Source organism: Pogona vitticeps, chromosome 1, assembly GCF_051106095.1.
Source record: "Pogona vitticeps strain Pit_001003342236 chromosome 1, PviZW2.1, whole genome shotgun sequence".
In the NCBI taxonomy this organism is placed as follows: Eukaryota; Metazoa; Chordata; class Lepidosauria; order Squamata; family Agamidae; genus Pogona; species Pogona vitticeps.
This window is the reverse complement of record NC_135783.1, coordinates 202,265,909-202,285,496: the sequence shown is the minus strand read 5'-3', so window position 1 is coordinate 202,285,496 and position 19,588 is coordinate 202,265,909. Positions and strand designations below refer to the sequence as shown.

Genomic DNA, 19,588 nt, shown 5'->3' with positions numbered 1-19,588 from the left:
ACAGCAGCTGTCCCCCACAATGCCTGGACACAAGCCTATTACAGCCTGGAGAGAGAATGAGACTGTAAGACGCCTCTGGCCAACTTATTCTTCTGCGCCGGCATTAAAGCAAGCAGAACACACAGGGAGAAACCACACTCCAGAAATGTATCCGGAAAAACGGGATACTGACTTCCAACAGCTGATCCACTCGGATCAACAAGCTGTCTGCAAAAAGAAAAAGAAAGAGAAAAAAGTGAGTCTTGTATGACACATATTTCAGGGGAATTCCATACTCTAATCTCAGATGTGTTCTGAGAGCCCAAGACCAAGACAAGAAATTAAATGCAGCCTGCGAATTGCAGAACTCCACATAAATGAAACCTCAGGGTTTTGTTTTTCGTTTTTTGCCCTTAACATGTTTGAACTGCTGAGGCTCGTCCCCATAATGCGCGAAAAGAAACGTTCTCCGAGTGGAGCCGAAAGTGACCATAACTATGAGGTAGGTAAGGTGCCTCTTGTCTCCTCTGCCGAGTGAGCGACAACTGCCAGCTCTTCCTCGTCGGGGATTAAAGGGGAAAGGCTTCCAGGGCAGAGGATGCGACTTCCAGGCAGGCTTCAGCCCCGGCTTTTCTCACGAGGAATATTAATAAGTAAATAAATACAACTCTCCGGACTCTCGAAAAGTTTCTTTCTGGTTCCAATGCAGAGCCGAAGAGTCGTCCCCACCCCACACCCCGCTCTTCTCGCTCCAAGAGACCGAGGACTGTCCAGTCTCCCTCGCCACTTCCTTGAAGGCCCATCCTCTCCGGCTCTCCAGTCCTCCGGGAGGGAGCGAGGTAGGTGGGGAGGGAGGGACACCGGAGGCCGGGGAGACGAAGACCAGCCGCCTACGTGGACTCCCATCTGGGGGATTCGTCTCCTGCCTCTCTTTCCCCCCCCCCAACGGCCCGCCCGAAATCCCGGCCCCGCTTCGCTCCCGCCAGTCTGGAATGCGAACCATTTTCGGCCCCGACTGGAAGCTTCCTCACGAAACGGAGGCCCTCCTTTCCTTTCTTTCTCCGGCCGGTTGGGAACGCAAGGAAGGGGGGGGGAGAGAGAGAGGAAAACCCGAGCCACCGGGAGACCCGGCTTCAGAGGCGCACAAAAGAGCCGCCGACCTCTCCCCTCCTCCCACCCCGCTCCCTCTCCTGACTCCCTCCCTCCCGCTCGCTTTTTTTCTCTTTCCCCCCCTTCCGCAAATAACAAAACACAACTTTCCGAACCCCCTCCCTCCCTCCCTCCCTCCCCTCCGCCTCTCTCCACCACGACCTGAGGCAGGCAGGCAGGCAGGAATCGCGCACCCGGCGGGCGCCGTTGGGTCTCCTTGGCGGGCGCTTCCCCGACGGGCCAGCCTCACACCGCGGGTTATCCGCTCCCCGCCGCCGCCGTCCCCCCCAACACACACACGCACACACAGCCCGCCCACGACAGCTGCTCTTCTTCTTGCGGGTGTGTATGTGGGGTGGGGGGGGGAGGAGATTATTCTCTTGCGCTCTCTTTTCTCTTTTTTCCCTCCACTCCCTCACAAAGCTACCCGCGCGGCCGCTCCGCTCCTACTTCGACGCTCTTGTCTCGCGCGCCCGCCCGCACGGCCGGTTGACGGAGTTCAAGGATTTCTGTGGGGTGTTTTTTTTTCCCCTTTCTTTTTTTTTTTAACTCTTTCGGGGCCGCGCGAGGCAGGCAGGCACAGGCGCGCGCGCGCGTACTCTATCGCTCCCTTTTCTCCCCGCCCCTCACGGGCACACAAAGAGAAAGATCCTGAGGGAGCGCAGCTCCCCCCATTTCTCTCTCTCGTTCTCAGGAAGGGGGCGGGGCTGGGATCGGGGGGGGGAGGGGACGGAGAGGGAGAGAGCGAGAGCGCGCGCAAGCGAACAACTCTTGAAGTTGTGAGAGGGAAGGCCGGCATCCGTTGGGATCTTCCATTTTGGGATGAGGGGTTCGGGTGATACCATCTCAGGGAAAGCGGAGGAAAACATCTATTGTTGCGAAGTTGCTCCCGACTGCCCATAGCCTCTGGACCTCTTTCTTTGGGTGGTGAAGGGAGCCCCTTTCGCCCTGGAACTGACCTCTCTCTCTCTCTCTCTCTCTCTCTCTCTCTCTCTCTCTCTCTCTCTCTCTCTCTCTCTCTCTCTCTCTCTCTCTCTCTCTCTCTCTTCCCCCCCCCCCAATTTCCTAGGCGCCTCAGTCCATCGACAGGAAGGGAAAGATGGAGTTGCATTTCACTCCTAAGTCAATAAGAAAGTAATGAGGGGTAACGTGTTGGGTTATCTACGATTTCATATTTCTCAGGACAAAATACACTTTTTAAGAGGCAGTGGAGAGTTCTTTAAACTCTGAAGAATACACAGCAGATTAATCTGAATGATTGACACGTGTCATGAAACAGGGACAGGCAGCAGACTAAGACACGAGACAACCAGCTGTATAGAATGCCAATTATTTATTAAATTACACAGCTGGGGCCCAATCTCTTAAAAGCAGAGAAGAGCCTGGAACAATAGAAACATAAGCAATATATAAGTTTTCAAAGTACAGCGTTGGGGATAGGGTGTTACAGAGGTCTTGACCTGATTGGTTCCTTGAACCCCTGACTTAGGATTCTCCTGATTATTGGCCAAAGAAGTTCCTTGGGTTATCCTAATTGGTTGGACTACAATGTCCATGTTATGCCCACGTGTTCAGTTGACCTAGGATTGAGATGTTCTCTTGAGGAGTCAAGATGTCTGCAAGGAATGCATCTGAATTACTTTTATCTCCCTTCCCCATGTTGATGTCACTTTCTTTGTATATGTAAAATAACCCAAGTTGCTAGATTTGTTTTCTTCTCCTCGCACATTAGGGTCAACTATCTAGGGTATTTGTCTTCATAAATGTCCTTGATGACTCTGCCTGTTCGAGTCAGATGGCCCCTTTGTTGTTCTTTTGGGGAGGAAGATAGCTGAGGATATGGCCTTATATTACTCTTATATTGTTTCCTCTTGTAGTCTGGCTTATCTCACAAGTGAAGCATGTTGTAGCTTTTGAAGTGTAAACTATTGGTTCCCCCTTCTCCTTCTACTCTGTTCTTTCTCTGGCCAATCTTCAGGATATGCATTTCAAGAATAAAATGTTACATTTCTGTTGCAATGATCAGAAGTAAAGTATTACATTGCTTACAAGGTACATGCATATTGCTTCAAAGTTAGCATTACATACATATTAAAAGGGAATAAAAGGCAATACAGAGGATTCTGGGATTACATGGTATGCAGGAATACATTTAGGTGTGCGCCTTTATAAACTAAGTGCACATTGTGTTAGCCTCTGAGCATGTTAAATATATTATCTCTGACGGTCTACTATCAAAAGAATATACATTAAATTGTCATCGCACTGTTATAGATCTGTTACTGGGAAGCTGAAAACCTAAGCAGAGTCTACAATGAATGGAAACAACAGAAGAAGGCAGTATGGTCATGGAAACAATACAAACGCAGGTAATACCTTTAATTGACCATTAAGAATATATTTTTAAAAAACCCAAGAAGCAAATTGCAAGTTCTTGTGGGCATGCTGCAGCTATTTACATCTAAGAAGCTAACCTGACCTCTACACCATCAGTCATGTGAATCGGGGACATTTAAAAACAGCACATAAGTTTGGAACTCCCCACAAGACCTAGATGCTCAGCCTTGAAGAAGATGATTTATCACCGAAAGCTTGCTATTTGGTTTTGGTTTTAGTTTTGTTTTATATTCTTAATGGTCGATTGAAGTATCATCTGCTCCCGTATGCATAAGCATAGCCTGAAGTCCTTTGCATACAGACTAAGCAGGAAATGCTTCTGAAATCACTAGATCTAGCTTCCAAATGCCATGCTAAGATTGCATGTCTGAAGAAGTGGGCGATAGTCCACAAAAAGAAATGTTAGTTTCAAAGCTGACAATGTGTGTGTGTGGGGGGGGGGGATAATAGATTAATTTGCAACTTTTTGGTCCTAAGAGAGGAGGGTAAAAATCCCAAACTGGTGCAAGGAGGCTGGAGACCACAGCCTCAAGAGGACTGACATCAGCTTTCACAGACATGTACTATCAGTTTTTAGACTCCTGTCTACAGTTTTTCTGCACTATCCATGAAGGGGTTGTGCTAAGCCTGAAAAAGTGGGATTTTTCTCCTTAAAAGCTTGCAATTTAATTTTTTTATTGGTCCAATCAAAGGTATCACCAAAGGTATCTGCCATTTGTATAATCTTGGAGAACCACACAGTTTTTTCCTTGTTCAATCCACAAAAATGTATGCCAAATAAAATTTCTTATTCTTAAAAGTGCCACAGGACTCAGTTGTATTACAATTCTGTTTTTTAAAAATAAATTGTACAGTAGGATATGATCCATCATTCTTCCTTCATCACTGTAGTGTGGCAACAAAGACCAAGAAGGCTTGCTGTTTTCTAGATCAGGGGTCTCTAAACTACAGCCTGCAGGACACATCCAACCTGCTTTGCCTTTTTATCCAGCCCAGTCTAGACTCTAGGACCTTTCTCACCCTGCCCCTGCCTCCGCGCCTTCCCTAACAGCGCCTGGCAACAGGCTTGGTCTCCTGCTCATCCCCTGCCCTAACTCTCTCTCTCTCTCTCTCAGCCTATCCGCCCTTCCCCAGGCTTCTCTCTTGTGGCCCTCATACTGAAATGTTTGGAGACCCCTGTTCTAGCTGATCCCAAGCTGCAGAACAAAAGAGAACAAAGTGGAGAAATGAAGTAAATAAGATGAAAGCTCAATCTGATGTGCTGTCAGGTGTTCACTGAAGAACATCTTCTAAAGAACTTTGAAAGATTTAAAGATTGCCCCTTTTTCAAAAAAAGGAATGTCTTCTTCATCTGATGCTTTTCCTGATTCAGTTAATACATCTGCTATAACAGTTCACAGTTTGATAGCACTTCAGCTGCCATGGCTCTACTATGGAATCCTGGGATTTGTAGTTTGATGGGGAGAAAGAATTCTCTGCTATAGTTTAAACTTTAGGGTGCACTGACACTCACTAGCAGAAACTTCTAAGGATCTCCTCAAACTACAAATCTCAGGACTGCATAGGATGAAACCATGACAGTTAATGTGGTATCATGCTGCTCTAACTATGTAGAGTACATGCATTCTGAAGCCCCGGAAAAATTCAGTACATTTTGCAGCATGATAGATGTAGCAAAACAATAGTGTGACAACCAAACTGGTGCAATACAGTGTTGGATTGGGTGTTGAATCACTTATTGAATGGGATGTCTAATGATGTAATAACTAGAGATCTTGAAAACTTAGTTATTTCCGTGACTGTTGTATGAACTGGCCAAATAAAGATATTAAATCTATCACATAGATTTTGTGAATTAATTTATTGATTAATTTTTTGCAGGCAGCTAGTGGTCTAGTCAATTTAATTCCTAAAAGGAATGAAGTAAAAAATTCTGTATCTCAAGTACACAAGAAGGTAACATGTGTAGGAAAGGAATTAACCCTGCCTAGCTGTGTGGCGCAGGAGAGAAAGCCTTGTACCATTCTTCCATTTTCAAAGGCTCATGTTGATACAGAAACATGAGCACACGGATTACCATAGCAGACAACAAATATTTTAAACAAATATTTAAGTTAGTGACTTCTCTGTGCATATGAGAAGAGGCTTACTGCTGGTAATATTATGTACCCTATCCAATGGCTGAAATCCAACAGTAAGTCACAAACTAGAGTAGGCCTACACAGTATGAATCAATGGACCTTATGATGGCACAGACTCACTAAATCCCCAGGTTTTATGGGCCTAGTGTTGTTATAACTTACTGCTAGATTTCAGCTAATGAATGTATGTGCTGCTGGGAAATCATTTTTGCTTTGTGTATGGACTGTTAGAAGCACTACAGAATCTTGAAAAGCTAACTTCACCTCCAAAGCATTGCAGAACATGGTAGTGTGACTTGCAGATTGGACCCACAGATATCCATACAATCACAAAGAGTGCAGCTAGTCTGGGAGTTAAGTAGGAGGGGAACAGAGGCAAGGCCAAGGAGGCAAGTGGAAGTAAATGGATGCTGGTCTGGACAGTTTAAACCTAAGGGAAATAAATTCTCTATTTACCCCAACTGACCTGTCTCCAGTAGGATGAATAACATACTATGTGTTGTCTGAACAAGTTCTTCTCAACCTGGGTCTCCAAATGTTCTTGGGGAATTTTAGTCCAATAGCATCTGGGGACCTAAGGCTGGGAACCACTGGTCTAAAGGATGACTATTAAAGATGGCAAATAGAAGGAGAAGATATGGAGGCAGTGACAGACTTTACTTTCTTGGGCTCCATGATCACTGCAGATGGTGACAACAGCCATTAAATTAAAAGACGCCTGCTTCTTGGGAGGAAAGCTATGACAAACCCAGACAGCGTCTTAAAAAGCAGAGACATCACCTTGCCAACAAAAGTCCGCATAATGAAAGCTATGGTTTTTCCAGTAGTGATGTATGGAAGCGAGAGCTGGACCATAAAGAAGGCTGACCGCTGAAAAATTGATGCTTTTGGATTGTGGTGCTGGTGGAGGCTCTTGAGAGGCCCCTGGACTGCAAGGAGAACAAACCTATCCATTCTGAAGGAAATCAACCCTGAGTGCTCACTGGAAGAACAGATCCTGAAGCTGAGGCTCCAATACTTTGGCCATCACATGAGAAGAGAAGACTCCCTGGAAAAGGCCCTGATGTTGGGAAAGTGTGAAGGGAAGAGGAGAAGGGGATGACAGAGGACAAGATGGCTGGACAGTGTCATCGAAGTGACCAACATGAATTTGACCCAACTCCGGGAGGCCATGGAAGACAGGAGAGCCTGGCGTGCTCTGGGCCATGGGGTCACGAAGAGTCAGACACAGCTAAATGACTAAACAACAACAATTAAAGATGGGATTCATACAAATGCGAATATCCCATCTCTAATTACTATTCATAGTGAAAGCCTGTATGTATAACATCAGTCAGAAGTGCAGTATTTTTGTACTATATCTCAAATACCTTTGTACTGACTGTTTTCCTTTAGGCCTTTGATAGAACTAAAACTAAAAAACAAATGTTTTAGCAAGCACTAAATGTTTAAGTTCTAGTCCTGTGCATAGACTTATCTGGCATGTCCCACTAAAATAAATGCCCAAGATCCTATGAACTGCTAGCAGTCCAGAATGTGTCATAGTACCCCTGGATTTCTGGGCCAGCCATTGTGCAGGGGGAAATCTCCATTGTGACTGCCCCAGTACTGCTTGTACACAGAGACACTGGGTAGCTCCTTTCATGAATGAGAAAAATGTCATGCTGCCCCTGGTATGGTCCACCGCATGAGCTATTTGACTAAACAGGATTTCAGCCAATCGGATTTACCTGTATGAGGGATGAGGAACTCATGGCCCTTAGCATGCTGACAAATTATTGTTCTTATCATCCCTCAGCATCTATTAGTCAGGATGCCTGAGGCTAATGGGAACCAAAGTCTATCAATATCTAGGTTTCTTACCTCTGACTCACATATTACTATTCTCTTGGCCATTTTCACTGGGAGCCAAAGCATTAATGTAGATAGCATTGCTAAGTGTAATGTGTAGCCCAACGGTGAAATGAACAGCATCAATTCTGTCAGCACCCCTTCAGGCAAAATGAATCCTGTCAACCCTCAAGGAACTTAAATACAGCAGGTCTGTGCCTCTTCTGCTATTTATCTCTGCTTAAGGAAGACAGAGTGGCTTTCAACCAGATTATAGATTTCACCAAAACCTCAATTGCGCATTGGCAGCACCTGAAAAAGTGTGGAAAGCCCCAAAGGGGCCAAGTGCATTTTGGGTGGGAGAGAGGTTAAGTCGTTTTGAAAATGAAATAGTGGCATATTTTACATAACTGCTTCCTTCTTTGTCACGTCCCTTGCCCAAAATAATTTGGTCAATTTAACTGAAGTTAATTTAAACGATATATTTTATATACAGTAAGTGTTAATCAAAGTCAACATTTTACATGCAGAAAATTAAACTTTCAACTTCAGTATGGGAAAATCCTTTCAGATTAGTGAGACTCCTGGCCAACATTGCTTAATGTGCAAATTAGGCAGAAAGAATACTGAAGTATTTCCAGATCAGGTGTAATGAGAAGTGGAAGTTCTCCCTGAGACAAAACAAAGGGTAAAGTGATGTGATGAGACAGCCTTTGAGATCCTCCAGTCCATTGCCTCATAACATTCATCCTTCCTTTTCTAGTTGAAACCTGTGGAGCAAGGGTGGAGAAAAGAAGGGTAAGAAAAAGGAAGAAGTCAGGAAAGGATAGAAGGAGGGCAGGTTAACTCTTTACTTCCTAGATTAGACCTGCATAGTCCCTTTCTGCCTGTCTATCCCAAATACCAGAAGGATTTGGTAGTAGATGTCATTAAGAGTTACTCTGTCCTTTTGTCTCTGGCTGCTGCTCCTTCCTACCTATCCCTGATATTCTCAGAGGCTCTTGATCACCTTTTCATCTTTTGACTTACTTTCTTGTTTCTATAAGGTCCTAAACTGTGGAGGTTTTTTTTTTATAAATGAACACCACAACCTTGAACTTGACCTGGGACACCACAGGTTCGAGTTTGCTCACACTCACCACCAGTCTAGCAACTGCATTCTGGACCTACTGTAGTCTCCGTGTCAACCTCAAGGGAAGCCCCACATAGAGAGCATTAGAGTACTCAATCTCTCATTAGCTCTTTCTGTCATTTGAGTTAACAGCTACCATATGGTTTATATGGAACAGAAAAAAACGTTGCGCTTCTTAAAAAGTATAGCTTTGCATTTTATTATTGATTGATACAATTAGTATGTTGCAACTACTTAAACAATCACATGTCTTGAAGTTCATTCTGTCTTATGGTGACTCTTTTCAGGGTTTTCTAGATGTAGAGAACTGAGAAGTGGTTTCCATTCCCTTCTTCTGGGGGGGTGCCCTGGGACATTGTCCAGCTTGCCCAAGGCCACCCAGGCTGACTCTTCTTCTGCAAGGCACAATGGGGATTTAAATTCTTGATCCCAGATGTTCCAAATCACTTACCTATTCATTCAGTAAGTTGAAACTAGGCCACCTGTATTATGCTTCAGCTACTCGTATTTCCCTCTTAGACTAGCCTGAAAGTTAAGTCTTTTGGACTGATTTGAATACTCAGCATACTTACAACATTATCTTGGAAATGACTGGATATACAGGAGATGGAGAAGGAGAGAGACAAAGGATTGCTTCAAGTATTAAGTTTCTCTCACATCCTGTAACAAATCACAAGCAATGTAATTGCCTGTAGGTTGTTTTTTTTTTGTAAGCATGGTATAACACATTTCAGAAGTAATTCAATAATCTGGAACACAGTTCTTTGTTGTGGCAATGAACAAAATGTTCTTGTTACTTTCAAATGTTACTTTTAATGAGCATTTAAAGGCATTTTAAATATTTGTTTTCATTTTTTTGCCATTTTCTTTTCAGTCCCAAGTCTCTCCCAAATACCAGAAAGTAACTAAAATGTGACTAGCAATGAGAACAGTAATTCAGTAGGTGATTCAACAGTGTAAGAACTAATAACAGGTTATATAACACATAACAGGAACCAAGTATGATTAAAAAGTAACTTTTCAACCTCTAACTTCTCCAGCTGTACATGAATACAAAGTTGATACATATGCTGTTTTGACTTATGTAACTAACGGAAGTGTTCTTGGTTTAGAAAAAGCTTACTGTTTGCAGAGGTACCAAATGTTACTTGCAGATCTGCCCAGTAAATTGAAAGGCAAGAGAACTTCCCTTCACTGTAGAATTAGACCACAGTTTCTGTCTGCTTAAACTGGGTCTCTAATTATATATTACACTCTAGCCAACCCTGAAGGTTATAATTTAAAACTCTTGTAGCAACTGTAGTTCACATTTCAGCAGATCCTGTCATGGTGACTTATACTAGTGTAATCATGGAAGCAGAGACTTAAAAAAAGTAGTTGTGTGTTTTTAGCTAGATGTTACAAAGCAAAACAATGAACTCAACTATTGGAAAACTAGAACTAGAGCAAGAAAAGGAAGCAAGAGTTTGCTTCTCTTAACAGCAGAAGGGAATACTAACAATGCTAGAACTTGTTTTTATTTGAACAAATTTTCCAACAGTTTTTCAGAATATACCCTGAAAAAGAAAAAGAAAAGCTGATATATCTTACAAACAGAGAATGGCAGTGGGCAGGCTGGACAGGTGTGCTATTAATATGGTGTCTAATGTTGTGCCTCATAGTTGCTTGGGGGAGACATAAATTTGAACATTTAATGAAGATGTCTTACGCCAAGGGCGCTGCCTTTTGCATATCTACAACTGCAGTGCTTCTCCAGGATTTCAGATGCCTTTCACAGCTGTACCTGGAGATGCCAAAGACAAATGGCAACCTGCTACATGCAAGGTAGGTGCTAATCCCAAAATTACATTTAGAATTAGACTCAGTTTTATACACAATATGGTATTAGACATATAATGTATAGAGTTCTCAGATGTTTCAATACATTGGGTATGTTATGAGAAGATTCAAAGGGGAAGGAGAGAGAGAAGTGATAATATACTAATATAATTGACAAAACTGATGGCTAGGATCATCTTAGCTTATGTGTTTACACTTAAAAGATGCAACAATCTCCTTACAGGGACTCAGAAGTCTGTTCTGAAGTACCAGAAGAACAGGAAGGCCACCTTTTTGCCAGTGTGGTTCATTCCTAGCAAGGTTATGCTCAAAATCCTCCAAGGTAGGCTTCAGCAGTATGTGGACCGAGAACTCCCAGAAGTACAAGCTGGATTCCAAAGGGGCAGAGGAACTAGAGACCAAATTGCGAAAATGCGCTGGATTATGGAGAAAGCCAGAGAGTTCCAGAAAAGCATCTACTTCTGCTTCATTGATTATGCCAAAGCCTTTGACTGTGTGGACCACAATAAACTATGGCAAGTCCTTAAAGAAATGGGAGTGTTTGACCACCTTATCTATCTCCTGAGAAATCTATATGTGGGACAGGAAGCCACAGTTAGAACTGGATATGGAACAACTGATTGGTTCAAAATTGGGAAAGGAGTATGACAAGGCTGTATATTGTCTCCCTGCTTATTTAACTTATCTGCAGAATACATCATGTGAAAGTCAGGACTGGAGGAATCCCAAACCAGAATTAAGATTGCCGGAAGAAATATTAACCTCAGATATGCAGATAATACCATTCTGATGGCAGAAAGTGAGGAGGAATTAAAGAACCTCTTAATGAGGGTGAAAGAGGAGAGTGCGAAAAATGGTCTGAAGCTCAACATCAAAAAAACTAAGATCATGGCCACTGGTCTCATCACCTCCTGGCAAATAGAAGGGGAAGATATGGAGGCAGTGACAGATTTTACTTTCTTGGGTTCCATGATCACTGTAGATGGTGACAGCAGCCACAAAATTAAAAGACGCCTGCTTCTTGGGATGAAAGCGATGACAAACTTAGACAGCATCTTAAAAAGCAGAGACATCACCTTACTGACAAAAGTCCGCATAGTCAAAGCTATGGTTTTTCCTGTAGTGATGTATGAAAGCGAGAGCTGGGCCATGAAGAGAACTGACCACCAAAGAATTGATGCTTTTGTATTGTGGTGCTGGAGGAGGCTCTTGACAGTCCCCTGGACTGCAAGGAGAACAAACCTATCCATTCTGAAGGAAATCAACCCTGAGTGCTCACTGGTAGGACTCCAGTACTTCGGCCATCTCATAAGAAGAGAAGACTCCCTGGAAAAGACCCTGGTGTTGGGAAAGTGTGAAGGGAAGAGGAGAAGGGGACGACAGCGGATGAGATTGTTGGACGGTGTCATCAAAGCTACCAACATGAATCTGACCCAACTCTGGGAGGAAGTGGAAGAGAGGAGGGCCTGGCATGCTCTGGCCCATGGGATCATGAAGAGTTGGACATGACTTAACTACTAAACAACAGCAACAACATGTCCATGAAGGCAACATTTCATTAGTTCTGTTTGCTACTGCTCAAATTTAGTAGAGGAAAAGGCTTTGATTTAAAATAGTGTGTTGCAGAACTTGATTGGCCAGCTGTCGCAATGTTTTTCTATGACAGGTTAAGTAGGGGGGAAGTAAGGATTGTGAGTGGCCAAGGGGAGCTCCTTCCCACCCCTATTCTTCTCGCCTGGTGGGAGTTCTGATTAACCAGTGAGAACATAGAACATGTATCGAACAGCCACTTGCAACAATATAGCATATCGTGAAACACTGATTTTTTTCCCCAAAGTATCTCATCCCAGCAGAATGTGTACCCTTTTACTGTTTTCACTGTTTCTGCCTCCTGGGTTCTAACAGTAACTTGTTCCATTGGGATTGTGTTGCCTGTAACATTCTTAAACCCAATCTTTTATTAAGCATGTAGAACAGGAGAATGCTGTCTGTTCCATTTTAAACTTGAAAATAGGGGCTCTATGCCATTCAGAGATGCACAGAATCCTGTTTCTCCCTTTCAAGATGACTTTAACATGACCCAGGAAGTGTAGAAGGCAGCTACCCTAAAATGACTTGGTGTCTTGCTCCCAGATGTCTTGAACCAAGAGCTGGGTTACATGTAAGAATCAACAGGGGACTGGAGGAGTGTCTTTCAGGCTGGGCTACAGGGAGGAAAAGACACAGGTAAACCAAGTACAAGGGCCAAAGTCCAAAAATCAAGCCAGACCAGTGGCCACTACAAGCAAACCAGTTAACAAGCCAATTAATAATGATGGCAAACTGACAGTTTGCTCCCTTTTCAAGAGATACAAAATTGGCTGCCCAAGACAGCCGCTTCATCCACTTAATAGTGTGGCTAGCCCTGAAAGTTACTATAAAAATTGTAACTATAACAGTAACCAGTTTAGGTCTTTGGCACCAATAACTCTCACCAATTACTTTCAAAACTGAAGTTTTGGGTTTGAGACAGATCTGAAGCTGGTGAAACCATTCTCTGTAAGGATGCAACAGAATAGCATTGTTTGGCATGTTGACAATAATGGGGTTTAAATTTGTTACATCATGCATTTAATGAGCAGGGTGCCTCTGAACAGATGTTCAGCTCAGTATTTCGTTTTTGGTCCCAGAATGGAGCTCACAATCCTTTCACACACAGAGTGACATACTTGATTCCCAAGAACATTTTTTAAAAGCCTTGAGCATGAAATCCAAACTCAAAGATACACTGGCTGTAGAAGGTTAGACGTGGGCACAAACCTCTTCTGCCAGCAGAAGTCCCTTTTCTGCTATAGCAGTTTCCTTCAACAGGTGGAACCCTCTTCTGCTTGTTGATCTCTCAGATGGGCTCTGTTGTAAAGTAGGATGCCAGATCCAAATGTCCCCATCCATGGAAACAGTCATCGTGCCAGGATATAGAAAACCCAAGGAAGTTCCCACATTGCTAAGCTGGCAGAGGTTTCGATTCAGCACACTTTTAGGTCACTTGCTGTCAACTGACCTGGTTCCTCCTGATACTTTTCACCAGCCAGAATTGCACTGTTAGTTGCTGAAATGGTTATAACAGTAGGAGGTGGAACCCTTTGACAATCTACAACAAATCACCCTAGCACCTACCAATCCTATGGATTTGCCTTCTGCCCACATCTTGAGATGTTCATCTTCCAGAGCAGTTGACCAACATCCCTGAGTGAAATCAAGCCCAAACGGTCTAAGCCACTGTAGGAAGCAGTTGCTCTGGACGCACCAACTTCTGTCACAATTGTCATGAACAAGTAAGACCAAATATATGAACAGCTCAGCTACAATAATTCAACAATGCTGTTGCCAGTAAATTAGTGGAAAGAAGGCAGTTTGCAATGCAAAACACATGTCTTCCCAGCTAATTGGCTTGACCATTATAACAAAGGTTTTGCTTCGATTGGAAATTTTTATTTTATTGAAAATAGTTCTCCTAATTCCAGATGGGAAAAGCCTTATGTACAAAATCATGGGAAGGCCTTATGTGTAAAAGGTTACACTAATACTCTGGGAATTAGGACTTGATCTATTTAAAGCCGTTTAGTTGATCTATTTAAAGTACAAAGCCTAGATGTCTCTAGAATTTGTACTGAATCAACTATTTCAACTCAATATAATATTTACTTAAGGAATTCTTCCTCTCTTTTTCTGTTCGGTACATATTTTATAAGCATGTTGTAACCAAATATCTTAATTCAGCCTTCTCTAGCCTGGGGCCTTCCAGATGTGCTGGAACATAGGTATCATCATCTATAGCAGTGATGGTGAACCTTTTTGAGACCGAGTGCCCAAACTGCAACACAAAATCAACTTATTTATTTCAGAGTGCCAATACTGCAATTAAAACCCGAATGCTGAGGTTTTACTTTAGAAAAAACAACTGCTCCTGCACTGCAAGGGTTGAATGTTTGTTTTTTTGCTATGGGCGGTATTAACAAATAAATACTTACTGTACTGGATCTTTGATAGCGCAGGGATGGTGTTAAAATACTGGTGTTTCAAATACTTAGTTTTTTTCTTAATGGGCTCCTTATAATAGTTTTTTCATGGCAAGGGCAAGAAAAAAAGGTCCAAAAAGAGGCAAACAACGGCAGCAGCAGCAACAACAAAACAACCCAAAAGGGTCAAAGGCTTCATTGTGTGACTGTGCCCATCCTTATTCATTTATTACTTTCATTTTTCCCCCTAGCTCAGAGCTTAGGAAAGTTCCTTTTTGGGCAAATGCTGGAAGATAACTTTTGGGAGCACCAGCCTAGAATCCTGTCAGAAGGCCAACATGGGGAGATTTAACAATCAGAGGGATTGGTGACAGGGGATACATTTATAGGCCACTAATAAAAAATATTTTTAAAAATCATACAAAATGCAAGCTTTTGTGGGTGAATCACATGATCAGAGGGATTGTTGACATCATCTTCAGGACTCAGCCAATCCCGAGGGTGCTGCCTTGGGAACCAACCCCTTTTTTTCCTGGGTCTTTGTGACCTCACAGAGCCCCACCTCTCTGCTGGCAGATAAAAGTGGCTTGCTGGGCAGGGCAGGGGACCAGAAGGGAGGCCAGTGGCCAGAGGGCAGTCTGGCAGAGAGAGCGGCAGCGGCCGAAGGGGACACAGCCCTTTTGCCCAAGGCAAATTCTCTCCTGAAAGCAGAGGAATTTGCTAAGTGGGCTTGCGAGTTAACAGCTTGAGGCTGGTGGAGATCCGTGGCTTGAAGCTGGCTGATGTCAGCGTTGGACCCGGGGGAAGTCAGTGGACGTTGGCAGACAGAAGGTGGTGGAATCTGCCTGAGGAAGCTGGCTGAGGCCGCAAGGCGGAGGCTGGCAGAGGTTGGCAGATGAAGCAGGTGGTGGACATTAGCCTCCTGAAACCAGCTTGGGGAAACTTGGTGGATATCATTGAACGGAAGCCCGGGCATGTGTGTGAATGGCTGGTGGAGTGAAGGTGTGTGTGTGTGTCGGGGGGGCAGCTCGTTTGTGCCTGTGTGTGTATGAATGTGTGTGTGAATGGGCTGGCTGGCATTCCATGGGCATGTTGCCGGGGCGTGAGTGTGACCCAAGCATTCAGGAGCTGGTGGAGGCGGGTTTCAGAAGTGGAATGGAAGAGATGAACGGGTGGATATTCCTGGTGGAAGCCAGTGGATGTTGGCAGGTGGAACTTCAGGATGAAGTTGCCAGAACATTGGTCGGTGGATACGCCTGGGTTGAAGCCGGTTCACGGCAGCGGACGAGCTTGCCCCTTAGTTGTTTTTCTCTCTCTCTTTCTCTTGCAGGGCTCGAAGCGTCCTCTTCCCCTGGGGGATGCGAGGGACCAGAAGGCAGGCGTCCTGCTGGAGCTGAACCAGGCCATTGTCTCTGCTGAGGATACCCATTTAGCCTCTTTTCCGAAGGCAATAAAAGAATTTTTCCAGAATGGTTTTGAAGCGTCTTGTTTGTCAGGGGCTGTCATGGGATTATCTTCCCCATTCCCTCATTATATCTGGGGCCCAATGCCTGGGGTGGGTCTTTGTCAAGTCATGGTGTGGGGCCCTGTGATGTCACTGGAATTGGGAACATAATATTTCTCCATGCATGTGTGAGGGAGTGAGCTAGGCATTGTGGGTTCCCTGTCTGAGCTCCTAAGCAAGTATATTATGTGTCGTGTTGGACAGACACAGGAAGCCAGTGAGCCCTGGTGCCATTCGGAGAGGGTTGGAGTTGGGTACCCAAACACTATGGCCACCCCGTAACAATAAACAAGACTTGCTCCTTCCCTTCCACTACTGCTCCCGATATTTGTCAGCCTGGCCTGGAGATTCAGGAGAGCCCAGCCATTTCTTGGCACAGCAGCTCATTCTCTGAGACCTGGCAAGCCTCGTCTTCATCATCAACACCATCAGTACTCCATGGACAGCTCCTTGCAGAGTACAATTGGGGAGAAAATATGCCACTTTGAAGAAGCTTACAGTCCAACCTCTCACGAAAGTGCCACAACTGAGGAAATGGAGATGGGCAATGATTTGGAGATGAGCATACATTAAAATTCATGAGGATTCATGCTATGGATAGATGGCAAAAATACACTGGTACTGCAAAATTTGCTGCTTGAGGGACGTGGCTGCCTCAAGCATCACAGTGCAGTGATGGTGAACCTTTTTGTGCCCAAATGCCCAAATTGCAACACAAAATATATATTCTACCTACAATATATATTGGTTTTTCATTTAGACAAGCACATAAAGGTAAAGGTTTCCCTTGACAATTTTTTTTGTCCAGTCTTGTTCGACTCTAGGGGGCGGTGCTCATCCCTGTTTCCAAGCCATAGAGCCAGTGTTTTGTCCGAAGACAATCTTCCGTGGTCACATGGCCAGTGCGACTTAGACACAGAACGCTGTTACCTTCCCACCGAGGTGGTCCCTATTTATCTACTTGCATTTGCATGCTTTCGAACCGCTAGATTGGCGGGAGCTGGGACAAACGACGGGCACTCACTCCGTCGCGTGGATTCAATCTTACAACTGTTTGGTCTTCTGACCCGGCGGCACAGGCTTCTGCGGTTTAGCCCACAGTGCCACCACGTCCCTTGAAGACAAGCACATATCTCCTAGTAACTAAGTTTTACAGAGATTCTTCAGATATGACTCCTATAATTTTCATGATCTATTTCTTCCTTCAGTTAACATGGACAGCTACCCTGTTTCCCCAAAAATAAGACCCAACCTGAAAATAAGCCCTAATGGGATTTTTCAGGATGCTTGTAATATAAGCCCTACCCCAAAAATAAGCCCCAGTTAAGTGAAACCCTGCCACCCTCAACCCTTGTGCAGGTACCAGAAGAAGATGACATGACTGTAAAATAAAACATCCCCTGAAAAGAAGCCCTAATGCATTTTTTGAGCAAAAATTAATATAAGACCCTGTCTTACTTTTGAGGAAATGGGGTATTTGTTAATTTTGAGATCACGGCCTATCTGATCTCATGATTTCTGTACACATATGCTATCAGGTTGCTTCTGACTTACCTCGTAGGTTTTCTAGGTACAGTGTAAAATACTTGGTTTCCCATTCCCTTCTTCTTGTGGCAGTCCCAGCCATATAGCTTGCCCAAGGCTACCAGGTTTGGCTCCTCTTCCAGGAGGCACAGTGGGGATTTGAACTCTCAGCCCTCTGTTTAACAGTTATTATTTGTTGCATCTCACTTTATTTCCATTATTTAGTTTACCTTGTTCTAGCTGCTACCAAAAATGAATGAAATCTCACATTATACATTTCTGTTTACACAACATAGGTTTGTTCTCATCTCTTCCCCTTGCAGCCATCACACCTTCTTGAAAATTTATTATACAGACTCTCCCAGCTCTCTGGAGCATATTTTGAGGACTGGCCTGGGATGATTTCCTCTGCTTACATTAATGTAAGCCTCCTTTATTTCCATTCCATTCTCCTCCCCTTACCTGCTTGACTGCTTTTTTAAAAAGAAATAACTTTTTTTTAAAAAAAGAGAGATTCACATGTTTTATTTAAAGTCAGATTGCTTTCCACTGCATTTTAATCTCACACAGGTTGAAATCTTGTTGCTTAGTATTGATATTTGTACTAGAGTAGTCCCTCTGCATCCGTGGGGACTTGGTGAGTCTACTTTTCTATAAATTCCATTGATTCAATTGAGCCTACTCAGCTTGCAACTTACTATACTAAATGGCAACTAGAGTAGGTACATTTGAATCAACAGAACATACAGAGGAGGTGACTCACCAAATCCCCATTGATTCGTTAGGCCTACTCTAGTACAAATAGCAACATTAAGCAACAAGATTTCAGCCACTGAATACTCCAGACTGTGTAAATGTTCAGTCTTTCTAATATCAATGTAAATTTCCTTTTCTTCCTCTCTGTATCTGTTCACATTGCAGTCTGTTGTGCTTCACAAGCCTGGAATGTGGGGAAGGGATCTGAAAGGGTGATGCTGTTGGGAACCAGAGAAAGTCAGGCAGTGGGAGCTAGAAAAGACAAGTCAGATCTAACCTCATCTGCTCTCTGACTGAGCTGTCCTTCCCTGTATTCCTTAAGTGACATCCTGTTCTAAATGTTAACATATCTTTGGAAAACAAGCAATACAAGATGCTGAATTTAAGCCTATCAGCTTTAATTTTGAACTTGGAAAAGTTACTTTTGGGGGACTATAGCTTGAAGAATACATTGTGCATGCTGGTTAGAGGATTCTGGGAGTTGAAGTCAATTTCCCCTGCCCTCCGCTTACACTCCTGAGCTATTTTTGATACACTCTTTAAAACAGCTTCTTTTGGCCTGCCATCTCTGCTCCTTTCTGTCCAAAATACACCAAACTGGAACTGACTGCCATTTTTTGTCTGGAACTCAGGTGGAACCCACACTAAGCTAAGTCAAACATCTGGGTGGCTGAGAAATTTACGCTTTTGTATTGGTAGGTTCTCTTCTGAGCTGAAGGGGATACAGTGATGATGACTAACTTCCCCTAAAGGAAGAATTTCCCAAAATGTTCTGTGCATTTGAACAGACAGTGTGTTGTTGAAGAAGTGAACTAACAACACCGGGAAGGGCATGTATTTACAAGAATATAAAGGAGAACCTACCTTTTAAAGCATGTTGGAAAAACACAGTGCTATTTTGTCTGATACGGAGAATGCCTAGGCTCAGAAAGCTACTTGTGTGTGTTTCCTTTCAAGGCATGCAAATTCAGACCTTTTTGAGAAGAGTGTTGCCTGTAAACTTACTTTGGGTGTGTGTTCTGTGTCATCACGTTGGAACTAACTTATAGTGGCCTAGGGCTTCCAAGGTAAGTGAGATGTTTGAGGTTTTACCAGTTCCACATTCTCAGTGAATTTCCATGGCCAAGTGGGGATTCAAACCCTGTTCTCCAGAGACCTAGCCCATCACTCTATCCACTACATCACACTGGGAATCCCAGAACATACTTCCAAATCCTCCAAAATGCCTCTTAAAAATGGGTGCTGTCAGAAAAATTTACAGCAATATGAGGAAGCATGTAAAATATGACAATCTCTATTACAGGAGGATATATTTGCATTAAAATATGTCAGGTAAGAT

The 19,588-nt window shown here is 43.7% G+C and overlaps 1 protein-coding gene across 1 annotated transcript; it reads left to right on the top strand.

Moving 5' to 3' along the window:
• The first annotated feature begins 204 nt into the window (after window positions 1-204).
• Window positions 205-18,457, top strand: LOC140702079 (uncharacterized). Its single transcript, XM_078386939.1, has 4 exons — window positions 205-481; window positions 689-818; window positions 15,796-15,956; window positions 18,415-18,457. Exons 1-4 carry the CDS (start codon window positions 477-479, stop codon window positions 18,455-18,457), a joined length of 339 nt encoding a protein of 112 aa, XP_078243065.1. The 5' UTR covers window positions 205-476.
• Window positions 18,458-19,588: the final 1,131 nt, after the last annotated feature.

What these genes read in the sequence shown, in the direction of transcription:
- LOC140702079 (XM_078386939.1), top strand. An exon ending in GTCCTCCGGGAGGGAGCGAG is followed by an intron (nt 819 to 15,795) that starts GTAGGTGGGGAG and finishes TTTCTCTTGCAG; the next exon opens with GGCTCGAAGCGTCCTCTTCC. An exon ending in GGTTTTGAAGCGTCTTGTTT is followed by an intron (nt 15,957 to 18,414) that starts GTCAGGGGCTGT and finishes TTCACATTGCAG; the next exon opens with TCTGTTGTGCTTCACAAGCC.